Source organism: Rhea pennata, chromosome 9 (genome assembly GCF_028389875.1).
Source record: "Rhea pennata isolate bPtePen1 chromosome 9, bPtePen1.pri, whole genome shotgun sequence".
NCBI classification, from domain to species: Eukaryota; Metazoa; Chordata; class Aves; order Rheiformes; family Rheidae; genus Rhea; species Rhea pennata.
Window position 1 is genome coordinate 7,523,570 of NC_084671.1, and position 26,244 is coordinate 7,549,813.

The window sequence follows — 26,244 nt, forward strand, 5'->3', positions numbered from 1 at the left end:
GCACAGATGCCTTGTGACGTGCAGTGATTCCGATTAGATGCCTTGGCTTCAGAGTCTGCCTTTTAACACACTGTTATAAGCAGAATGAAAGGTAAGTTAAAGGTTCATTAAACAGCATTCAATTAAGAAAAACTAATTGTCTGGTGTGGTACACGTCCCAGTACGCTGCGAGCAAGTATCTCGTATTTGTTAAGACCTGATTTGTACTTCGAGTGATGAGCGCGGCACATTTACAGGGAATTGTTTTCCTTGTGAGGTTTCTTTATTCTCAGTTTATTTAGCGTTTTAAGCTATAAATGTATAAACCAGCTTGGGAGAACACTGGGGATTTTGATGTTTCCACGTCAGAGTGACCTCTTGTGACGCCTCCATGGTGTGTTTTGTTAAATTACAGGGGAGTAAATTTTGGAAAATCACAAAATAGAAATAAACAGCAGCAAATAAAAATACGCTGCAAAGAGCAGGTGACATTCCAATTAATTGTGGTGCTTGTTGTCTTGCCTTATTTAATATACTTTGTGTGTTTTATAACATCCAGAACCTGGCTGCTGTTGTCTGTTACTGTTTTGGAGTTTGCTTAAAAAAAAAAAAAAAAAAAGAATCCAAACAAATACTAAAATTTAATGGAAGTTTGTATTTTGTCTTATTTAAATCATAATGCTACTTTTCTTCCTCCAAATTAGGCCCTGTGTGATTTGTAGACAGAATTAGCAAAACAATGCAATAGATTCAGACAGTGAGTTTTTTGTTTCAGACATACGTTATTACTGATGCTTCTACTTTGTGTCTCAGATATGATGATCTTTAAAACTACTTGACTTTTACATGAAAAAAAATACTCTTTGGTGACAAAATCAAGGTATTTCAAATATTATGAGTACGTTTAGCTGTGTTTCCTCACTGCATTTTTTTTTTCCATCGTATGTTTTCCTTTCCAAATCATGACAGCTTTTCAAATGTACGATATACAAGGTAGTTCATTGCTAGTTCAGTTACCTCCTTCTCTGGGAGATCTGAAGATACAGCTGGCGGTTCAGAGCGTGCAAGGAAACCAGTGCAAGTTTGTGCCTGTTCCATGGAAATGTTCTGTCCTGTCCAGTAAATAGTTTAACTGCTTTCTAAGTATTAAGAGGATTAGACTCCTTGCTCTGGGTAATTTTAACCGGTAAGAGTTACTAGAGCAGCGCATGATAAACATTCCTCAGTCGTTGGTTGCACCCTGCTGTATTTTTTTTTCTTTTTCTTTTTGGTCGTGGTGGTAGTTTTGGGGTTGGGATTTATTTATTTTACCTACATCTTCTTACCATTTTACTAGAAGAGGTAATACAAAGCCAGCGTTGCTTGGCAGAAACTATTTGAGTCTTATAATGGCAGTTCCCTGATTATTCCTTTGCATTTACTTCTTTACACATTTATATTCTTTGACTTCTGCATATAACGTAAAGGATACGTCTCTGATGATGTAATTCCAATGTGTAGGGAAAGTTTGATGATGGGCCTGTGTACCCATCTTTGCTTCTGCAGTGTGATGCGGTGATTCTGTGCTTCTGCATAGAATGAAGAAATAAAAAGAGCAAGGCTAGCGTTTCATTCCTACTGCTAACGCTTTAGGAGTATCGATGTTCTTTTCTGCCTCAAGGGCATATATAGTACAGCTGTCTTTCTGACCTCTTCGTATCTGCAAAACTGATGAGAAATTTTCGTGTTCAATACTGCATGATTACGGTTAATTTCGTTTCTTCTACTTTTTTAATTTTAAATATTGTGGTAGGAATGAACATGGTATAAAGCTTACAGGTTATTACTGCTTCGAAGTACAGAATAGGTGGAAAATAATTGTCAATTCAAGAAAAACTATTGCATTGTATCCAAAAGATCAAACTGGATGTTGCTTATTCCTCCTCCTTTGCTTTTTTGAAAGCATAAATAATGTTTGCTTATCTTTGGAAAGCTTTGTTCATGCTCTAGAAGTTATTTAATTATTACCTGCTGTATCACCATCTGCTTACACATTTTTCAAGTATTTATTTCCTGTGTGTGTGCACGTCCAAGTGTGTGTGTACACTTTATAATTTCAAAAAAGTGCTAAAAAAATGGTGAAAGTACTCAGTAAGTGGACTGGTCAGCTTACACCTTCCAAGCAACCGGTCGTGATTGTTCTAGATATAATTTAGTGTATTTTCTCCAAATCTAATTATTTTGTTTCAAAACATGGCAGATGCATGTTTATAGTTGTAATAATAAAACATTACTTTTGGGGTGAATGCATAAGCAAGGTCATGTCTGTAGATAAATATTGCATATTTTCTTAATATGCCATATACTATTTTATTTAGCTAAATACTTGAATTATTGTCTTTAAGTGGAAGCTGTTTCTGCTCATTAGGCCTTGCACTCTACACTGTGCAATATGGAAATGTTAAAAACCAAGAAAGTAATCTGGTGCTCATAGGAGGCCTGCCAGAAGGCGGGATTTAGATTGCAGCGCTGAGAGCTTCAAGTGTGCATTTGCTTTCCAACATTATGGCATCCCATTCGAATCAATTAGACTGTTCAGAGGTGTAAAGTTGGGCATGTCAGCCAGCAAGAAAATTGGTGCATAACTTCAGTTTAGGGGAAGAAACTCACCAAGGATACAAAATCTATGTGGAAGAAGATCAATAAAAGGTGAAATCTGGCTCCAGTGAATAACAAAAGAACTCCTCCTAGCTTCATTAAGGCCAAGATTTAATTTGGGGTGTGTGTGTATTTGTTGATAATAGTTCATGTAGACCTTTGAAAACATCAATCGGTTCCAGATCTGGTATTGAGGTATTTGTGGATTAGTGGGTTATATCAGCCTACCTTGCCAAGGAACTGGATACCTGTTAATTGAATGAGTTGTAGTAGTCACTGTTTACAAAATGCAGAACATGTTACCAGTAGACTAATGCTTGGATCTTAAGTTACATCTATTATAAGTCCACTGTCAGTCTTCATCTTGCATTGAAGTGGTGAAAGTGTAAATAGTGAAAAGTCTTGGTGGTCATTGCCTGTATGAGTTTTTTAACTTTTTTTTTTAAAAAAAATCCTATTTGTTAAATACGAGGTATAAAGGTACTGAGTTCCGACACGTGATGGAAAGCTCTTGCTGACTCAGTCCCTCTAGATTTAACGTATAGCGAGGAGAACCGGAGCAAGCTAAGTGCCGTGAACAGCGGCGAAGGTTCGGGAAGTCCGCAGGGAGTGGGCGTCCTGCGTCGGAAGGAGGGAGCGGGCGTCCTGCGTCTAGGTGGGCTGTTTCATAGACCTGGCAACTGTCACGCAGACATCAGTAACCTTGGACCTTCGTCACGAACTACGAAGTCCAAGCTCCTTCGTTAAATGAGAATTCATTCCCATTTAGCTGTATGAATAATCTGGGTAAGTAGTGATAGTGTTGTAAGAAGATTTTGCTTAGCTGCTATCATCATTACGTTATCCTGATTTTTATCAATTTCTTGCTCATTTTGCAGTTATTTGGCTTCAGTAAAAAGGATTTCAACTATTTTTGAAGTCATTAAGGCTCTTTTCTCATTGCTGTACTTGAAAGCTCTGAAGTTCATGCCATCTTTATAGTTCACATCCTAAAATCTTTTTTTTTTTTTTTTTTTTTTTTTTTTTTTTTTTTTTTTTTTTTTTTTTTTAATTCTCATTAATTTAAGCAGACTGCAGTCCTCCTTACATCTTTACAGGGTGCTCATTATGGAGGACAAATATATTTAACTTTGCTGCCTAGTGTTGGAGCTGCATACTTGCAGGGATTCACTCAGGTGAGAGCAGCTGAGGTAAAGTGTCCTTCGTGCCCCACGTCCTCAGTCCCTAATACCGTCACGGAAATTGTTAGGAGTTTCTGATAATCTGCCTCTCTAATGACAAAGTTGTCTCCTTACGTCAATGATAACTGCTTCAGTGATATGTAAGTGTTTTAGAATACAGGTTATTTTCTTTTATCCCTCTCTTTTTGTTGAGCTCAACCAGCGGTTTAACAACCAATCTGGAAATAAAATTTGCTTCTCGAGGTCTATGTAGTAGCCGCCTACAAGGCAGCAAAGTTTATAGGCATTTAGCCAACTGTCTTTTGAAGTGTCCCATCCACCTGTTTTGACATTAATCCATAAGAATACGTTCCATATGTAACCCCAGACTGGTGTTTGTGGCTCTCTGAATTACAATGAGAGTAATTAAAATGTTTACTTTCATGTCCCAGATGGTAGCTGCAGTAGATGATTGTATCATTACAATTATTCTGGGCTAAGTTTTAGAGTAAAAGGTAAATATCCAAAATGATTATAGTAATAGTACATGGTATTTAATTGGCTAAACTTACAGGTTTTAATTATTTCCAAGATCTAAAAGTGAAGGAAAAATGGAATGGGATTACAGGTTGAAAGGGATTTGCAATCCATTTACGTAATGATATGATCTAATGGATTTAGGTAATTTTTTTTTGGCATGACTTTTCAATGATTATGTACCTATATATATATATTTGACAAGATTAGCAAAATTATCAGAACTGATTATTTTGATCATGTATACTCTATGCTTCCCAGTATAGAGCACGCAGGTAAAGCCTTTGAGTGTGTGTGAGGCAGATTCATAGCTTAGACAATTTTTTAAAGAGAATGAAAAACAATTTTTAAGTAATGTATCAACTGCATGTAAATTTAATTCAGTTGTTAGAATTCTGTTTGGATTATTTTAATAAGTAGTGGTTTCAGGTTGCATTTTGGTAGTACAAATATTTTGTGATAAAGCTGTCTGTTTCATGACTTACTGAATGTTACTTTTTCATGGCATTTGCCTGGCATTTAGTCTCCTAACAGCATTATTTTTAAGTGCCATTGAAGATCTTTTAATAATATCTCTGTCCATAAATAAACTATAAAAGCTATGAGAAGCATTTAAAATAGTTCACGGTGTTTCCTGATACTTTTAGTTTACACAGGAACTATAAATATACCTGCATATCTAAAACGCAGAGAATTCAGTGTGTACACTGCTGAAGGAAAAATTGCACTCAAACCAAACTTTTACTCTTGAAATTTGTTAATGTAACTACTTTCAAATGTCACTTCTTGATTCATCTTAATTGTAAATTTAGTCATTTTAAATTTTTCATTAGCTTGGGTGACTTTTCGCTAGAGACTGGTTTGCCTCTGTCTTTCCTTGCTGTAAATCATGAAATACTCTGTACTGTGAAGCCCAATGGAAGATACTTAACTGTGAAAAAATGGAGAAAGTAGTTCTACTGTTTTAAATTGCATGGCCCGATCCTCTTTCCATGGAAGCTCATGGGCTTCTTTTGACTCTTGTTGCTGTTGGTTTTTTTTTCTTTGTTTTGTTTTGTTTCCAGAGCTTGAAATTAGGTCATGTGTAAATAGAGCTGATAAAGTTGTTTCGTGAGGGAAATACTCCCACTGAAAAAATAAATTTAATCAAAATATTCATTTTTTCAGTGAAGGATATATTTTTTTTTCCTTACTGAAGGAAAACTGAAAGAATAACTGATTTGTAAATTAAAGCAATTGTTCAGTTTTGAACACATTTTCTGGGGAAACTGAAAAAATAGTTTTCCATTTTTGAAGGGCGAGAAAGTACATACAGGATTGTGGACCTGTATTTTATCCCCTTTTCTATAGACAACACTGTTGTCTCCAGGACCGCGAGTTTCTATCCTTCTCTGTCAGTGGGAAGGCACAACAGATAACTGCTCCGCGGCGTGGGCTGTAGGTGCCTTCCTGCCAGAGGAAGGAAAGCCTCAGTCCTGGTTGGTTTCCTCTCCCTCCTTGCTGACAGGTTCACTTAATAGTGTCCCTTAGAAGGGAAAGCGTGGTCTGATCAAATCCGGATCCTCCTGTCTCGTTAGACTTTTCAAAAAGTTGGCGTATTTGCTGCGTCCAAATCTGGTGTGCTCCTGGAAGGAAATCTCGCAGCATTTGTGCGCCTCAAGGGTTACAAGTCAAGCGGAGAGCGGTGTTTAGCAAACTGTCAATCTGCTACGCTTGCGTTGTGCTCGCTTTCCCACGAGCTTCCAGCAAGCGCTCACACGATCTGATTAGCGCGGTTCCCGTGCCACGGACACTGGCCTGGGGACTACCATGACCTGCTCGTGGAAGTGCAATTTATCTGGCATGGCTGCTGGGGCTCTGGGTTGGGGCTCTCATTTATGCTTACGTTATGATCTGTTCTTTCTCTATTGTTTTAGGCAGAAATGTCTGTGGGGGTCTTAATGACTGGTTATATTTTTTTTTTAAATAGTGGTTTTTATTCTTAATAATAAACAGATACATGTGCAGTAGAGAAAAGGAAAGAAATGCCATACATTTATGTTTATATTGAACTCTAGCTCTGAACTTGATCTGTTGTTCACAGTAGTCCCACTCTGAGTGGAAAGTTGGATTAGATGCCCTCCCCTCCCCAGTCTCTTCTGATCAAAGTTTCTGTGATTCTGTGGCTCCTGTTGACTTTTCGGTATGATTTTCCAAAATTAAAGAGAAGCAACATAACTATATCATCACATCTTTTTAAGAAACTTTAACATATTTTACTGGGAAATGTTCTGTTTCATAGCTAGAGCAGAGAAGAAAGGACTTAGTCTTCAGCATTTTCCTGGAATATTTTTTGAATTAATGTTACTTTTTAAAGAAAATTATAGAGAGGAGGTAAGTGCACGTGTTGGTGGGTGTGCAGTTATGCTTAGTAGCTGGTCATCCGCTGCACTTCTGTAGTCTGGTAGCCAGGTGCTACCACATGCTGAAAGTGCATTAGCAGTCTTTAGAATACATATCCTTTTCCCAGCATTTAGGGATATTCTTTTCTTAAGTGTATTTGTATATATGAGCAAGAAAAGAATGTGTGTTGCAAATACAGATGAGGAGTTTATGCCTGTGAATCATAGGACCCATGACATGTCAAGCAGCCTGAGATACATTATTTAGAGGCATGTTATATAATTGTGCCCATCTTCTGGTGATGAGTCATCAGGTTAAGTAAAGCAGATCTCTCATATGGGTGAGGGTGACTAATCGCTGTGGTGCTGCTGGCTGTTTTGGGATTTTTACTGTTTAGAGGTTCAGCGTCAGTAATTTGTCATTTTCTGATTAATACTGCTTTGTCGAAAAGTTCCCAGACATCTGTAGCTGTGTTGTACTAGAGCAAGTGCTCAAACAGGAGTGTCCGGCATCGTCGTATAACAGCACTGATATGCCTGTAGTTGATTGTGCAATACTGAATTAGTGCAAGCCATCAGCCTTTCTGACAGTTCTTGTTTTGGATGACAAATGAGAAAATGTCTTAGAATCAGGGTATATTATACAATTTGTATCCTACTTTAACTCAATATATATACCAAGCTATATAAGTTTTCTGAATATGTCCTGTTTGTTCTTGTCTTAATGTATGCTTTGTTTATCTTCACTTATTTACCTCTATAAATCAAAAAGTAGTAAAGCGTGAACAATTTGAGCTCTAATAGCTATGTGCTAACTCTGGCCTAGTCTGAAAGATCATGAGAGTTTATTGAAAATATTTGCTCAGAAGGAGCTGATCTGTTTATTTTAGACTGTCAAGTGTATTATGTTCCCATCCAAGGCTGCTCTATTCTTGGTAAAGTAATATTATATTTACTTTTAAGAAATTACTTTAACTTCACTAGTATAGACTAATTAATAAGAACTGTTTGGAGTTCAGCCTAATACCAGCTGAATAAATTAACACGTTTAAAAAAAATGTTTTTCTGACAACTTGTATGTGTCAGAAAATGTCTGTAACAGGTGGATATGCAAAACTGAGAATTGAGCTAAACTTTTAAATACTGCACTTCTCCAGTTTATTAATCATGATACCCTCATTCTCGTACATCTCTGCAAGACTGAGAAATTTGCATAAAGTGATGATAGGGAGTCTATCAGAGAGATTATTTTCAGCCTTTAACTGTATACCCAGGAAGCATCTATGTATCTTGTCTCGCAAGACTAAGGTCAGTGCTGGATGTGCCTTAGCAGAAAAGAGCATCAGTTGCAGCTGCTTTTTGTGATTTAATTCTGGAAAGGCTAACATAAAGTGCAAAATTCTGCTAGAAAGGTGTTGAAGGCGTGTATGCATGCTACAGAGCTTTACATACAGATTTACTTCATCACAGGTCCTAAATGTATTTGCAGAGTGAGTGATGCTCAACTAAAGGAACAAATCAGTGTTTAATGAAAGATGCTTCCACACTGACCTCCCAACTCTGAGGTGGAGAAAGGCCGTGTCAGGCACGGAGGAACTGCATTACAGATACGCATGCAGGCAAAGAAGCAGAAAGAAGGATGCTTCCTTTGAGTTTTATTCACAGAAATCCGCTGAGGATTCTTTGTTGACCCGAACTAATGCGCCTTGTGTTTTGTTGCAAAGAGAAGTCATAAACTCATTTCTGCACGTAGACGCTGGAGCGTGCAGGATGCTGGGTGTCGCACCATGTTGTCTGTGTGTGAAATAATGTGTTGTGATGAATTCGCGTGGAATTTGCGGGAATTGTGCGCCCTGCAAAATTACACCTCCAGGCAGACTCAAATGACCAAACTCTGACATTTCTCAAACTCAACAACTTATTTTGCTAGCGATTTAGTGTTTTTTTTTTTTTTTTTTTTTTTTTTTTTAATGTAGTCAAAGGTCACCAAACACATTACCACTCCACTCTTTGCCTATTGCTATAACAACCCTAAGTCTGCTAATGTTGTATCTAAGGCAAATTTGGTCAGGTCCTAGGAAGAGCAGCGGTGCCTTGAAGACTTCATTGCTACAATTGGTGGACAGCACCTCGCGTTAGCTATTATTGTACTGGGTTGCTACTACTTACTGGTTTCAGTGACCGTACCCTTGATTTGCCAGGGGCAGAGGTAGATTGCCTTTTGGTAGAGTTCGGGAGTGTTAGTGTGCCTCTGCATGGCTGTATGGGTACAGAACTGTGCTTTCATAAACCTGTTCTCCTCTTGGTCTGCTGTAGCAGTCGCCTTGGTAATGGTACTGTGGTACTTGAGCTTTAACATTCTAGAGTTCACCCACAAAATAAATTTGGCATGCTTGTGAAATAAACTTGCTTATTTTCTGAATTCTTTGGATACAATTCACTCAAAAAAATGGAAAATAATATTACTGCCTTATTCTGTTTTCTGCTCTAAACCATGCAGTGAATCATTAAGACTGTCATCTATCAAAATATAGTAAAATTCCAATAGAGCTAAATTGTAAATGTTACTATCTTCAGCTCTATAATATATTATTTTTAAGGGCCCTATGTCACTGTTGAAGTTGATAAAACTCGATCAAATCTCACAGAGCAAGAAAAGAAGAAAACTTTTTATAAAATACACTTTGAAAAAAGGATTTTTTCATAAGAACTGACCTATTTTTCTATAGCAAGTCAGAAGACCTTAGGCTAGTGATGATAGAATAATTTTATTTTTATACGTCAGTCACTTAAAATCTGGTTCCATCCAAAAAAATTAACCCTTAAATGAGATGATAGAGCATCATATTTTCCTATATCTCTCTGACTTCCATGTGAAGATTTAACAAAAGGAAGATACCCTTTTGCAATGAGAGAGGTTTTACAAAATTCATCTTATGCTCTGATAATCCCTCTGGACGATTGCTTCCTGGGATAACAGGGAGTTTGTAGGTTAGACTCTCTTTTGCTCTCTACTGTGTTGATGTCAATTCCAGGGCCTTCAAAAGAAGCTGTAGAAACAGGTTTTTGAAAGTACTTGTCATCTACAACTGAGGCCATAGCTGTCTTGTGGCAACAAAAAACATACAAAAGCCAGTTGTTCCTATCACAAAAGCAGATGTTCCTAAGGAAGTATGTGTCAGTAGAATATTTTAAAAATTTATTTTTGAATATTGGGTTGGGGTTTTTTGGTTCCGTTTTATCATGTTTACACATGTAGACATCTCAAGTCATTCTGTTTGGGGACAACATGTCCTTAATGCATCTAGCTCACTTAAAAGTCTCTTCTAAAGAGATCTGAGTACATCTTTGTGTCTAGAATCTGTGATTTCCTGAAACTTGGTCTTGGGACCTCGTGCTTGCAGGTCTAGCTACACAATACATCCTTTTATCAGGATAACATAATCCTTCCGGAGTCGGACGTAATTTCCTGGGATAAATTATGTCACCCTCTTTTGTACTGGATTAAGACTGCATAGTTTTTGTCCCAACTACTCAGGAGGAGTCATCACATTTTTTCCAGCACAATGTCTTAATGTTGTCAGCGAGCAGAGCCTGTTGAATGAAGAACTGTTAATTTTTCTATTGTAACTAAAAAAGTGGCTAAGCTTGTGTCCCAAACAAGAGGAAAGCAAAAATCATTCTCCAGAAAATTAGGGAAAAGATGATGGAAATACCGCATTGCTGTCGTCAAGTTGTTCTGCAGACTACTTGTTTCAGGGATTTATAAGGCTGGTGAAGAAATTTGGCTCATCCTGAAACCTGACATCAGCTGATGGAGTGCTGAGCTGCTGTCATACACATTTTAAAGACTTGGATGCGTGGTGGAGATTTATTTTGGGAACAAGTACAGGAATTTGTCCTTTAAACAGGTGACATTGTATCCATTTGGGGGGTCTGCCCAAACACAAAATGATTACAAGGACTTAAGGCAAAAGCGCTCTTAATAGACCATATTGAGAGTGAAGAAAATTAGAATGAAAGAGAGCCATTAAAAATGAGATTAGTGCATGACTTCAGGTGTGTGTGTTTTTTCTTTTTTCTTTTCTTTTTTTTTCTTTTTTTTTTTTTTTTTTTAATGTGTGTGTGTGTGTGTGTGTGTGTGTGTGTGTGACTAGGGAAAGAAGTACCCTTCCATGGTAAATCTTGCCTTTTAGGTAATGAACACTGAATGTCCTGAGAAGGCGTACGCTACAGGCAGCATGTTAAAGCTTGCCACTCCGTTTGCTGTGCATGAGCCTGCTAATTGTCTCAGCTATTTATAACTGGGTTTAACAACTGCAGCAGCAGTAGCAAAGATAAGGGAATTTACTGCAGTTTATTCATTGGCTTTGGTCTATGCCTGTTGGTTTCATGAAACATTCACATGAGCTGACCTTTCTGCTGTGGAGGTATTAGAAAGAGGCAGTGATACAGATGCTGCCTCTTTCATGCAGTCCTTTTTATATAGTTTTCAAAGGCTTCATTGATGGGGATTCAAGCAGAAAAGATCACAGAAGAAATTTCTGGTGGCTTCATTATAAGACACCTGTGTGCAGCATGTAAATACATGATTTTTAAGGTGAGGAAACAAGTAGGTAGTTTAGAAATGGGCTCACTGAGGCTCTAACGGTCTGAGAGGTCACTTGATTTCTTACGTACAGCTAACGGGAAGGATATTTAGCACTACTTTGACATGTCATCTCGCTATAGCAATTTTCCTCATAAATAAGTGGAAGTATAGAAATGTACGTCAACTTCATTGGACATCAGCTTTGGTATAGTCCAGTATTCTACAATTTATGATCCATTTTGCTGTCCTTGTAGAATGGCTTTTAAGTTTACTTCATGCAGATTCAGACTTTTTATAATAAAACGTGTATTTAACAACAGTTAAATGTTGAAACAGCTTGCTGGCAGATGGGAAGGATTTTCTATCTCCTGAAGTTTTTCAAAAATGCCTTTTGAAAATATTTTCATTTTATGATCTGTGTTTTAAAGAAGACTGAGCTAGACTATCATAGGGTTATTTTTCTTGGCTTTATACTTCTTCCAACTTTCTATTTTCTATTTTTTTTTACTTTATTATTCTCTATGAAGTATTTTTTATCCTACTAATTCCTACCTAAAATTTTTTTTATTACATAACATTTAAGCCAAGCTACCGCCTTGAACAACTGAGTAATAAACTAGGCTGTTAATACACGTTAAGCTATAGGGAATGAATAATTTGTGCCTTCAGAACTAGAAAACCAGTTTCTAAAATCATTATTGGCATAGTTAAATACACTGTGGGCCACAATATCAGGTACTTTGTAGTAAATTATGTCCCTATAATCAAACAGTAAATTTGTCGATTGTATTGCAAAAAGGGAAGACATTAACTGGAGCTGTTCTTGTTCTTTGTATTCTTTAATAAAAGCATGCGTATTGCTAGGAAGATCCATACACCAAAGGTTGGTGTTAAATATAAAAGAGAAGGGAATATTATCTTTTAGTTTTGGTTTGGTTTTTTTGATGGTTTCTTTTCTGAAATGCAGTAACTGAGTTTGGTACTTTGCACAAAAATTGAATGGCTGAAATATTAAGCTGTAAAATGTGGTTACGACTCATCTGCATTAATAACCAGTTAAAGAAATTTCATAAGAATTTTTATTATGCGCTTACTTGTAGCAATTTAAATAACCTTTATTAATACACTCCATTGAACAATAACATGCATTTTTAAAATATCATAAATGCAGAGAGAACTTAACTACCACCACTATGCAATGGTCTCCATTTAAAAGCTCAGCCGGATTGATATTAGCCATGCAATGGGATCTGAAATACTACCTTTATTTCATATTCTACAGGTAATATTGTAGAAACCTTTTAAGAGTTTATTCTTCTGGCTAAAGCAACTTGCTAAATGACTGCAGTAATTCTAGAATCAAGGTGATTATTTCCAAACACAGTGATGATATGTTTTGCTCTTAAAGGAAAAAAAAACACTTGTCTTTAATTTCTAATTAAAAGCGGTACAAAATGGAGCTGCAAAGTTGAGGTTTTGGGGCAGATGCTGTTATCTGATAGTGTCCTCTGTCACTGACAGTTTGCCAGTTAATTTCTCCACCAACAAAGCAGGAGGAGACAGAGTGAGAGGGGAGTCGGGTTGAAAACTGGCTGGACAAATTTTCTGTAGGGTGTTTCTTAATGGCTTGATATCTAGATGTCTGGTAACAAGCATAGTGCCCAAGGATCTGTTTTGGATCCGCTGTTATCCAATAGCTTCAGCAACAGCCTGGATGATGAAGCAGAATGATCCTTCAGGAAGTTTGGAGTGACCCTTGATTTAGGAGGAAGAGGTGGATGTGCTGAATTGCAGCTCTGTGGTTCAGAGGGACCTTCGCAAACTTGAGAGTTGGGTGAGTGGGTGAGTTCAGTGAGGAGAACCGCAGGTTTCTGCCCCAGGGCTGTCATAACTCCCTTGATGAACGTGGCAGGATCTGACCTGAGTCTTGGCTCGCAGAGAGGGACCTGGATTACAGCAGATGCTGAATGGGAGCAGGAGCCAACAGTTAGCTTTTTATGCAAGTCAGGCAGCACACTGGGCTGCCAGGAGGAACGTGGCTAGCGCATCACAGAAAGTTGTTGCCTTCTGCTGCTGTAAGGCCGTGCATAAATCCTGTGTCCTGTTTTTGGCTCCATCAGTTCAAGAAGGATTTTGAGAAACTGAAGGGGGTCCCACAGGTGACTGCTGATATTGCAATTGCTTCTTCTAGTGAAGATGGGAATCTGATAGCAGCAAACTACTTGGAGTAGAGATAGCAGAGCCAAAAGCTTGGTAGGGGCAGGTGGTAAAAGAAAGTGTAAATTGTGGCTTAGGAGGTTCAGTCTTGCATTAGGAAAAACTCCAGAAGGAGGGTAGAGCAGCTGTGAAACAGCTTATCCGAAGGGGTGCTGGGATCCACCATCCTGGGAGGTTTTCAAGGTTCAGCAGGACAAAGCAGCGGTTTATCTAATACAGTACTGGCAATAGTCCTGCTTTGAGTGACGTAGTGGGCTGGATAGCCTCCAAAGGTCCCTTCAAACTAATATTTTATGAGTATGTGATCCTCTTCATTTGCAAAAATTAAGCATGTATTATTTGGTAGGACTATAGCTACAAGGCCTTTGCCACTTGGATCTCTGATCTGCAAGCCAATGAAGCATATGCATAATTTCAAGCATGCATCGTGGTAAGATGCACAAAGGCACCTCAGAACTGCAGTATTTACTTGACTACTAAATTGAACAGATCTGCAAAGATTTGAACTATCTTTCTGCTCATTCTTAGGTAAGATGCTTTTGATAAAAAAAAAAAAAAAATACTTTTGGATCCTTAAGGACAGCTAAAATGATTTTAAAAGTTTACTTGTGGACTTTCCAGAGAAAAGCATTCAAGTCCATTTGCTCAAATGTGCTTAAAATTATGTGATGTTGCTTTCACTCCTTGCACTAAGTCTCACTTTGAGTACTTCGCTGGAACAAGGGCCAAATGCCCTATGGCTATGCAGGTTTAAACTATTTGTTAACACAACTGGATTTTAAAGACAAGCATTTTTTTTATCATTGTTTAAATAAATAATGAAGCTTATTCACACTAATTTAGATTCTTTAGTTCAGCTCAGCTTAAGCTCTGTTGCTTCCACTGCATACAGAAGAATTTGGATCACAGGTGGAGTGATTTTTTGCGAAAATTGACTTGCAAAACCTATATGACAGCTAGACTTGAAATACTGCCTGAAGTGTGTGCTCGCTTGACTGTTGCTGTACTGTGTGGAAGTTACAGGCAAGGGATTTTTTTTATATGGCTTTACAAGGAAATAAGATCTGTAAATTGATGTTGTATAAAGCAAGGTAGTCTTTCAGGGAACAACAGACCGGTTCATTATATCAGCGCTTTCTCCTAGTTCATTCTCTTCAAAGAGCTGCACAAAGCTAAACTCTACTTTGCCGTTAAAGTAGGTTCGTCTACTATGTGGCCCAAATGACGTTATCTGGGGGTAGGTCTTTAGGAAAGAAAATGCCTTAAAATATAAAAAGGGAGGTATAATGTAATGCTGGGGATGTCAGTCAGATGTGAGAAGTTTAATATCTGTATCTGCAGCTTGTACTAATTGATGGTTCTGTTTGGTGTGTGAAAAGTCCTAAATTACTGAAGCTTGTGTGATGGACTGTTCAAGTACGGATGAAGACAGCACCGTACTGTTGCGGTCTGTTAAAAAATGATTTGTTGAAAATTGACTTGGAGAGTTTGTCCTGGAGGTCAGAGTTGCATTTAGAAATGTCTAGAACTGCCACAGATAGGCCTCGCTATTAAAGGAATGATTTTGATATATGTACCTGGCAATGATTTTGATTCATTAAAATGGGAAGAATAAGTGGAGCAAAACAGCAGGGGCAATTTCTGAGTAAATTCATCAGTCATTCAGGAGCTATGCATTTAAAATACCTATAAATAATAGAATGCTCTGTCTAAATGAAAGCTTTTATTGATGTGTAAGTACAGTGTCACCCTGAATTTTCATTTTTAACTTACCATTTGCTTGTGTTCAGAACCAGAGCAGGCAAGTATTCATTTCTTTTTTCTTTTTCTTTTACTTTAATGGCGTTATTTTATACGATGAATTGATAAAAGTTGTTGCAGCTTCAAAATGACTTTCAGGTAATAAATAATTGTTTTGGAAACCGTATGTGCTATCACTCAATTTTTAATATTATCTTGGAGATTGGAGACCGAAAAAACAATATGATAACTTTTGTGCTTTGCCACTGGTGTTTGTAAATCCCCTTCTTATATCCCCTTCGTATTCTTACAGTACGTTGTAGCTCTTCAGATAAGTTCTTTCCCCTCTGTGATGAGGATCGTGGGAGTAATGATACTATGAAGGCAGGAAGGAGGATGGAAATAGGGAGAAAGGAATGCTGCGAACCCGGTTTTTGCTTTTAAATATAGATGCTCAGTCCTCAAGCATACAAAGGAGTCGTAAGGAGACAAACACTTGTTTTTTTTTTTTTTTTTTCTTTTGTTTTAACAGATAAAAAGATGGCCTACCACAAAGTGAACGCAGAGCAGAGGGCCCAGGGGCACTCTCCGTACCTCGACAGCGACGACCTCCAGGCCACGGCGCTGGACCTGGAGTGGGATATGGAGAAGGAGCTGGAGGAACCTGGCTTTGACCACTTCCGCCTGGATGGGGCAACCCAACATCCCCTGGGGACCGCACGGAGCCCTGACCTCGACCTCGAGCCTGTTCAGCCGTCCACGTCTCCTAGAGGAAAATTCCAGCGACTTCAGGAGGATCCAGACTACATCTCGCATTACACGAGACCCGCACCAAAGAGCAACCGCTGCAGGTTTTGTCAGATGCTTAAAGTACTTTGCACTGTTTTGATTGTATTTATTTTGGGGATTTTGATAGGATATTATGCATACAAGAAATGTCCTCCTTCCCCAACATCTCCAGAACCAAATAACCCTCATGTCTACCAAGAGATTCTCAAGGAAATCAAAGCTGAAAATATTCAACAGATTTACAGGTACGTAACCTTGATATGTTTTTGTCTAAATGCAATCAGGTGCCAATGTTGAGATCGCCTGTAATTTGTTTTATTTGTTTATCTTATTAACAATCTTTAAATTTTTCTTCCTGTATTCAGTTTTACCATAATGTTTAGGACATTTTCCATAGACGTGTTTGTGGGAAAGAGAATGAAAGTAGTCTGACTGCAACTGCATGCGGATTTGTGTTAGTCATTGTGATACGGAAATATTCCTGCTGTAAGAGTCTCTGTTGTTTTCGCTTTAATAACATTCTGTTGCTAAATATTAATATTACCTTTATTGTACCTGAATTGGAAAACATAGGCAATTCAAACTAAGTAGGAATACAGAGAAATTAGCTTTCTAAATCCAGTGAACTGTTGAATGGCATTGTCAAACACCAAGATTTTTAGACTCCATTTTGTAATATTTCTTGATTTAAGAAATCCCCATTTAATCATGATGACAGTTGGGATCCTGACTTGTTTTTTAGTCTACGAGGTGAAGTAATGGGTGGTAGTGAAGTATGAGGTCTGCATGAGTGGTACACCGTTGGCCCAATATATGTGGAAATTTTAATCACTTTCCTGCAGCAGTGAATGTGGAAGAAACCGGCTTTTCCGTCCTACTTTTGAAAGTTTTTTCTATATGAAGGAGGAAATCAGCTTGCTTCAGGCGTCTGGAACTGACGCTAGGCAATGGAAAGGTTTTTTACTTTTTTATTTCTTTTTTTTTTCCTCATAATAAAGGAAACACATTGATGACTTTGTCACTTGCAGAGCAGAACTGGCAGAACTTACATATCTGAGGCTACGAAGGATTGTTGCAGTGGAAATCTAAAGACCTGATCTAGGTGTATCAGAAGTAAATTGAAAATATTCTAACATAGTCTTTTTACTATATTTGATAAGCGAAACTTAAAGGCCTTTAAGTTGTAGTACCATATTTCAAGCCAAGACTTACTAAATTCAACGGAAAAAATGTATGAAAGACTTGATGTCAGTTTTCATGAGTTGATCCATCTCTATTTGATAGAGCTAATTATTTCCATGAAGAGAGAGGTTGTAGTTGTTGAAAAGTTGTGATTTTGAAGGGTAAAAATTCAACCTCCTTATCTGCTTGGAAAGGAAATTAAGTTGAAGTCTGTCATGAGGCTTAGTCATGAACAAAGCGTTTGAACAGACCGAGCTCTACAGGTTGGTTATTATAAGAATTACAACAAATGGCAGAGAATTTTGTCAGTCTTAGGATAATATTCCAATACTTTGTGTTTTGGGGTTGAGAATAGCTTTTAATTTTATTATTTCAAAAGGGTGGCTTGCAAACATTCCTTTATTTCAACATTGTTCAAACTATTTCAGCTTGCTATTAGGATGCTGATGAAAATCTGAACCTGAGAAGAAGGAAATTTTATAAATACTTTAGATCTTATGAAACCTGGGTTTCCTTTTATTCCTTAATTCCTTATCCTTTTATAAACACCTGTATTTCTTAGAATTTGGTATTTTTTCAACAAGTGTAATCAAGGACAAATTTGGCTGCCTATCAATAGTGTATATAAACAAACAATGCTTCTGGTATGGTGCAGTACCCAGAAGACAGTTTTCCTTGGGCCTTGCGTGTTGTGTTAAGTGCTTTCCTGCAACATCTGTTTGGCAAGAGTCAGAGCTGCAATGCAGCCTGCATGCACGTAGCCCCACAAATACAGAACGTGCAACTTATGTTCCTTGGGGGGAAAAAACCCCGACAAAATCAATATATGTTATTGTAAGACTTCTTTCAATTTAATATACTTAGAATTATGAGGATAAGTGGCAGCTGCTTAACTTGCAGTTTCTAAATGTTACTCAGAATGACGTTAATCTAATTTTCTTAGCTTATTACTTGGATCAGACTTGATAATAGTGAGAAATTTTGCTAACAGCCCTGAAGAAGGAATTAGGAGAAAAATGCACACCAGACATAGCAGTGCCAATCTTATTAAGCAAGTGCACGTCACCTTGATGTGCTTGAAGATTTAGGGTAGCAACTTTCTGTTAGGATGAAATCTGCTGCAGTCAGGTTAACCTTGACTGTTGGGACCTTCTGGGCTTTTCTATGACCTGAAATGCACCAGGAGATTTCCTCTGATATCCCTGGGATTTAGGCTGGCCTCTTGTGTGAGTTGAAGGAAGCCTCATTACCAAAGAATATGTTAGGGAAAGGAGGAGCATGCGCATGGTCTGTGTGCACAACGCGCCGCAAGAGGAGACTTGGGCATTCCCGCGCAGCTTCCCTAGTTGAGGTTCTCGGCGCCAGTTTGCGTGCTGCTCTTCTGTGCATCCCGTTCTGGCCGTCTCCATCAACTTACTGCATTTGAAGCATCTTTTACAACAGGCATACCAGAAATCATTAGATAACAAAACCCACTGTTTCCTTTTATTCTTTGAGCTATGCACCTTGTTTCCCAAGGAACATCAGCACTACAGAATTTCAGTGTGGTTTTGCACAGTTGTAGTTACTGGCTTTGACTAAATTGTCTAATGATGATACAGCCTACATAAAGATAATCTCTGTAAAATTTTTTTTAAACCTCCTACTGCCACCACCAGTAAGGAAGTGCTGACAGTGTTGACATTAAAAATAGAAATCGTTTCGCTTCAGTCCTGATGATTCAGATTTTCAACAGGACTAAAAAGAGATGCCTCACACGAGGAGAGGACTCACCGTAGAAAGCTAAAAGGCTTCCCTTCTCCAGCTCGTTGTGTTCCACATGGTGACAAAAGATTGGCACAAATGTTGTTAATCTTTAATCAATAGATCTAATACTTTAGAAGTCTAAATATTTATTTGCTCTGAACTTTAAAAGAGAAACATACTGTTCTGTTGTATGGACAGAGTCAGCACTGACGTGCAAAAAGCACGTAATTCTGCAAACATCACTGACCTGATGGGAATCTAATAGTATTATATCTGTTGGTGCCATGAATATATTTCTCTTCACTTTTTCTTTGGAAAGATGTCTAAGAAGGTTATAGTTCCAGTCTGCTGTATCTTAGCTCCCACCAGCTTTACAGGTGAATATGAAAAGGGCGTATGTCCTACCTTCAAAAGAGACTGGGTAGAGGTTAAGATACAGAGCATCTTGGGCACTGTTTAAAGTGGTGTCTGCAACCAGTAAAACTAATTGGGGCAACACAGATGGACAAAGCTAGTAAGCCTTACAGCCTCAAAGTAGGCTCTCTCTTAGGACAGCTAGGTCCAGACTTCATTTTGGAGACAGTGCGTCAAGAGGGCGTAATTAGAAAATAGCCATCTGTGTTTTAGTCTGGCGGTCTCGGTAGCCCCCGTGGAATGTGTTTGCAGATCCTAAATAAAAATCTCTAGAATAATAAAAATTCGGTTTTCAAAAGTGATGAACATGTTTAGATGCGGAAGTCTCTTAAGTTTTTAATAAGATTTTGAAAAATATAGCAACGCTTAATGATTCTAAGTGTACTATCAAGTTTTCAAAAGTAAATGAATCCAATCTGCAGTGAAAAAGAACATTCTTAAACTATTCTTGAAAACGGAATTCCGTTCTCTAATATTACTTAAGTGCATCTGAAAATTCAGCTGTTTTTTTCCTTCTTGCTGTGCATAGAGAGAGGGAGGCTGAAGATGCATGTTTATCCTGTTTTTATTGTGCATCTGCCAGATGCGATTTAGCTATATAATATTCATTATTACATAATTGAACTATTCAGCAGATTAGTGTTTATAACGAGTGGATTGAATTTCTGTTGCCAAGTTAAAGATCAGTGTGCTGTGCAGTGTCAGTTCCTTCCCGCTACCTTTTAGGCAGATTTTTCCTGCCCTATTTTCTTATGTACAAGGCAAAATAATAGAAGACAGTAATGGCATTCGGGTCTTGAAGTTGGAGTATTGTCACAAAATTCAGTAGTGCTAAGATTTTGTTCATTGTGTGTTGTTAAGCTTTCACATTTAAGAATGATGAATATTCAGGTTTTATGCAAACAGGACTTCACTCAGCATTTGAGTTGAATGTTAATAATGAAATCAAAGGGGACAAGCAGAGAAAGCCTGAAATGTAGGCAAAATACCATCTCTAAGACCTCTAATATTGTAATAAATGCTGCTGCCCAATGTGACGTCCTTAACAAAATATTTTGTACTGTATTTTTGACAGTGCAAAGCATTTGAATAGAAGAAATACAAAAAATGGTATTTTCATTTTGCATGAAATAACTTCATTTGCTCCAAAATCGATAAAAATGGAACAAAATCCTAAATTTCATGTGAAATATGGAACTGCTATGTATACATAACAGGAATTTCTAATTTTGTTCTGACTTCCGTAAATTAAAACAGCTAAACAGGAGGATTAGTGTTGAATAATAAGTGGAAGGAAAGTAGACAGTTGCGTTCATATGATAATTCTAGCTGTTGCATTTTATTTGTCAGATCAGTTTATTCTCCCAAGTGTTAATTTTAAAATTCTGATAGCACTGTACTGCTTTGCTGTGTTAACTTCTTTCAAGGTCTGTAGATGTCGATGACTATCATATTTGCAGTTAACTTGGATACTTCCGTCCATGGTTAAGAGTGTGGGGCCACATGCTGAAGGATTTTTTGCTGCTGTTCCTCATCCGCTCTATTGCTTTTCATACTAAATATATGCTTCCTCAAATGCTATTTTTGGTATGGTTCCCCCCCTACACACACTGAGTAACGGGGAGGTTTAAATCCCTTCCTAATACATCCAGTGGTAACTAACTGTCCTTTGGAGGCCTCTCTGTTCCTTCTTCCGACTGGTGATATCACAGGTGGTATCACCTGCACAATCTCACAAATCGATCTGTGGGAGGAATCAATTCATCACTGGTGCCCAGTGTTATCCGTAACTTAAGCTTTCCTTCTTCAAAAGGCTTTAACAAAGTGGATGGCAACAGCTCTCCTGTACAATCATTGCCAAAGAAACAAGAATTCCTGTACAGTGAGAAAAGGAGTTTACTTCATTTTTTTGAGGATGAGATAGGAAGCTGCCGTTCCATACCCAAATGTTCGATGTCCCTATTGATCGTGTTCAGCTCTGTAAAAACCTGGAGCTTCAAATCTTTTCTTTCAGGGAAAAACCTATGAAACGTGTACGTAGTAAGCAAAACGAGCCCCAGACTTCTCAACAAAATTAAGTTCTTGTGATTTACACTGAATTACGTTTCCAAGCTGCAACTTGGCAAAGTTTTATCTGCTGTCCCAGGAACGAGGCATTCGTGGCAGGAGCAAAGCTTTGTCTCCTACAGGAATGGAATGAGGAGGAAAAGGAGAAATAAGTGATTTTGTTGTGCTCAGGGGCTCTAGTGGCTGTTCCTCCTGGGAAGGACCGAGGAGACTCATTTGGAAAGACGTAAGAGCAACGTCAAGCAAGTGGCAGTTTCCTACCTTGCCCTGTTGCTACCTTGCCGCTAAAGAATGGCTCTTTGAGCAAGGAGCAGCGTCGTTTATACAAGAAAGATGCCCAGCATGGCCCAAGTGGCTGTCTCTGGAGCCATAGCTTGATAAATTTAGGCTACGAATGTCCAGCTATATCAAGTATCGTGATCTCCCCCGTCCCCAATAGCGTGCGTCTGGACCTCAGCGGTGTTAACAGAAAGCGTCTGTTTTACAGCTCTTTCATTGCTTTCTTTTGATTTGTTTCATTTGCCTTTTTTAATTTGCCAAACATAGCTCTCGTTTTTTCTGTAGCTGAAAGAGGGAAGCATTATGCTGATATAATACCTGAAAAAGAGATGCAAATTTGTGCCTGTTAGCTTCCATTGCAGCATATGCTTATGAAGTTCCTCTTCCTTTTTGAATGAGAACAGAATTTCACCAAAAGAGTCTTGTCTTATGGTATTTCAGCACTGAAAGGATTCATTTAACGTTTGAAGTCTACTGTGTGGTTCAGTGAGAACAATTCTTCTCTCAGTTGATTATTTTTTGTAAGGATAACCATAAAAATATATTGAATTTTAGATGTTATGTTTGGTAAGTCATTTACTGTAAAATCTGATTTTTTTGTATTATGTCAGTGTCCTTTGTAAATGAAGTATACTGTGTTGCTTTAAATTATTATTTTTTTAAGTGATACAGCAGTGTGATAGAGTAATGAATTAGATCCAATAAGGCTGTATATTCACATTGGCATAATAAGTAACTGGTCCCTTGATAAATTTTCTTATCTGTTGCAGCCTATATGAATAGCTTCTGTCTTATTGCTTGTTTCTCAAAACCATCGTGCATTCTTGTGCTATAGAAAGAAAATCAAAATTGGGCCAGCGTATCAGTTCATAAACTCTTTAAATGACAAGAATTATCTAATTTTGTCTTAGAGGTGTATGAAAATAAGAGGTATTGTCAAACCTCTGAGACCTTTGCTCAAAAAGAGAGAGGCCGGAGCGCTGTAGTGCGTTGTATACGTCCTGCAGGGCTATAAGAGAACGGAGAATGATGCTTTGGAGTGTTTTAGCACAACAGTGTTTTTCTAGGTGGTTTGTCTTGTGGAATTGTAAAACGTGTAGATGAGCTGGTTGGGAGTTTTTAGAAGTTGTTTTATCGTAGGATTTTTTTCCCCCTCCTTTCTTTCACAAATCCGTCTTTGTGGTACAGTATCTAGTTTTAATGACACATTCATGGATTCACGGATTCAGGAGGGAAATGTGAGAGGCGATGCTGGGGGGCAGCAGAAGGCTGCTCTAGATGAGGCCCCTGGGATGCAGTGCACAATCCTGCCCTGCATGAGCTGCAGCAGGACCTGGCCCTGGATTTCATACGCAAGAGTGCCTTTTTGCAGAAAAACTGAGTGCTGGTCCAGGGCCTCTCATTTTCTAGTAAAAGGTCATACCTGGTTTTGATCATCTGTAGAATATAAATTAATTTTGCTCTTATCGCTTATTTTTTTGATTGCATAATCTTAATTATTTTAAAAGTAGCTGCCTGTTTACTGTAAACTCATTGTAGGGGCCCTGTGCGGGTTAACAGCAGGATTGGAGAGGAAATAACGATTCCTTGAATCTGCCCGTGTCGTGGGGCTGCTCTCGGCACGGTGTGGCTGTCCTCGACGTCTTGCTCTCTCCCTTGCCTCGCGTGCTGGTGAAGGCTGTTGGGAAGCTGAGGGTTTCTCAGGATCGTTCCTGTTGCAGCGTGACAAGCTGGAAAGGTGGTAAAACACCTACAAATCACAAAGTATTAATGGGTTGGGTAGTGTTTGGTATAATATTTTTTATGCTTTGGGGGAGTGTTAGGCTCCGTACTGGACTACATCTGAAAAAGAAACACTTGTCTAGACAGTTCTCTTTATTTAGATTGCCCGAGTCATTCTGACACTAACGATGGCCCAGAGGGCAGTGTCTAGGGGCGCAAGACCTAGTCACGTCGCCAGTCGTCGGTTTTATGGTGTCACCAACTCAAGTTTCTTTTAATAAAAAAGGATTTGAAGGAAAAAGCATGCGTGCTATTGAGGTGACAACCAATTTGTATTGTAGGCCAGTTGCTTCCAATGGCAAAACATCAGGGGAAGTGGGAATTGGACAAAGTTGTTCTTCACTGTCCAGTCTTCCCAACTTGATGCAAGAAGACTCGGCAGTTTTAGCTCGTGGTCCCGGGGACATACTTACAAAGATACTGAGAAGCGAAACCTTCGAGAACAAAAACCCTTAACAGTTTGATTAGTGGCACTAGATACATTGACTCTCTGCTAATTGCCTAAACGAGGGCGAGAGTTTGCTCCTGCTGAGTTAACTGCGTTGGCTCTCGCAGCTCAACGATACAGCTGTACAGCGCGGTTGGAGGGTGGCTCCATTCCCTCCAAGGAGACGGTGGCGCAGGGCGTTGCAGAGAGTCCTCTTATCAAATTTCTTGAGCACCGAACACGCACAAATGCCTGCATGCCTGCTTAGGATGCATCTCTCATCTTCAGGCTGTAAAGCTGACGTCTGCTGGTACTCTTGAGATGCAGCATTGGAGGAGAAAGCTGCAATTCCACGGTAGGCGCTGCAGCAATTAGCAATTAGTTTCCTGCCTGTATACATAAATCAAATTAACAAGGCCTCGAGGGGAAAGAGTTTTCTCAGCCAGGTTTGGTGGTGCTTTGACATCGAGCTCCCCACAGTCAGCACCTATGACAGCTCTTTACTGGAGGCCTGCTAATAAGTCAGATTGCTCCCGAATTTACCAAGAGCAGCAGGATGGCAATTTGTTGTGCAATATTAAGTTACTGTTCGTGCAGCATTTGTAACTGAAGGCTACTAAGGAGCGTTGCTAGGAATCGATCAGAGATAATGAAATTGATATTGTCTGAATAATAGTCAATTTTAATAAGTGTGTTCTGCTGTAGCCTTGCATTAAGGGGCTTCTAGTCTCAGTTCAATTCTCCTGGAAAGGTGATGAGTTTCTGAAGTGTTGTAGCTGCCGTTCTGAAAAAGATATAAAATGTATTAAAAAGTTAGGGCTTTTCCCGGTAATACAGTGACTTTTATAGTGGGAAACTTTTCAAAATTAAACAAGTGTGTTTGATAGATTGACTTCTCTGAATTTCTGAAGAGTGCTCTTTGCAGACACAAAGGAAAATAATTCTATATGTATGTATAATTTTTCTCCATCTCACTAATGAATAACCTTTAAACATGTGAGAAGTCTTGTCCTTAATATAAGCTTATGTTTCCCAAGCACACATGTACTGGCCCAGATCTATATACGTGTAGTTTCTTGGTGAGTGAGTGCCTATCCAAGTTAAAACATTGACACCCCCCCCTTCTGCTTATTTTATGAATATTTTTCAAGGATGAAAAAGCTGAAATATTCCAGTTAAATGGAATTTTACCAATTCATTTATTTTCTTTTTAGTGAACTATAAAAACTGAAAAGTAAATTCAAATGTTGCTCTCAAACTGTTCTAGTGGCTTAGAAGCAAAATTGTTTAGAATTAGCATTTCTTGGGACATTTTAGGATTTTTACTCCAAGTTAGTTGTTTTTTTTGTCTGTGCATTGACATTTCCATCCAAAACAAGTTCTGGTTCTCGACTAACTTAACGTCCTAGTTTTGTAAAAGTTAATTGCTTAGAAGAAGGGAGAAGATTTGGCAACTTTCACCTGTTCGGCTGTTGGGAAACGGTCGGCTCTTTGCTCTTCTCTCAGAGATTTCCTGTTCCAGCACTATTAGAATCATAAAAGTGCACTACATGCAATAATGTGATAGTCTCTGATTTTTTGTGAAAAGATAGTATTTGAGGGTTTTGTTAATTTTACCTTATTTAAGAAGCAGTCAAACTTTGTTAGCCAGCCGGCTGCGTGAGGCTCAAGGATAAAGATCCCCGGTCCTGTGGCTGCTGCGATCCCATCGAGGACTGACTGCTCTCCGGCAAATTTTGGAAAGCTCTGTGGAAAGACGTTTGTGTAAATCTTAGTATTATTGCTGTGAGGTATCAGTCCGGAAAAGCAAAGCCTCTTTCCTTTGGCAGGTAGGGTATGGCTGAAGGATAATGCCATAACCCTACGTAACATGATATAATCCTACATAATATAACACGATCGGGGTTTTGAATATGCTTCCCTGGCTCAGCTATCCAGTCTGTTGCTCTGCTCCCCGCAGTAGCGCGTTTCGCCTCCGTTTGGGTGCCGAAGCGGAGCCTGCCGGCCGGAGAAGCCCCGGAGTTAGGCGGATGCGGAGTCCGTGGCGTGTGCCGTCGGTGGAAATCTTTAGCTTTGCTCGAGCCGGGCAGCCGCGGTTTCGCGTGTTGGCAGTCGCTATCCCGACAGAGGCAGGAACGCGTTCCCGGCCGTTCGGGGTTCGGGTTCCTGCTGAAGTCTGCGTGAGGCAGCGCTGATGCAGTGCGGATTGGGATTAGTTAATTATTTAAACAGCTGGGTGAATGCAATTTTGAGCAAAAGGTGGCAGCTGCTTGTTTTGTGGCCGTTTGTGAGCCACAGCTATTGAATAATCTTATT

General features: G+C 38.7%; 1 protein-coding gene across 1 annotated transcript in view; it reads left to right on the forward strand.

Annotated features, from left to right (window-relative positions):
• NAALADL2 (N-acetylated alpha-linked acidic dipeptidase like 2) overlaps window positions 1-26,244 on the forward strand; it is a 358,090-nt gene that overhangs the window by 76,602 nt on the left and 255,244 nt on the right. Inside the window, exon 2 of the mRNA XM_062582696.1 lies at window positions 15,775-16,276. Within this exon, the coding sequence (XP_062438680.1) occupies window positions 15,775-16,276 (502 nt within the window). The remainder of the gene's footprint in view (window positions 1-15,774; window positions 16,277-26,244) is intronic.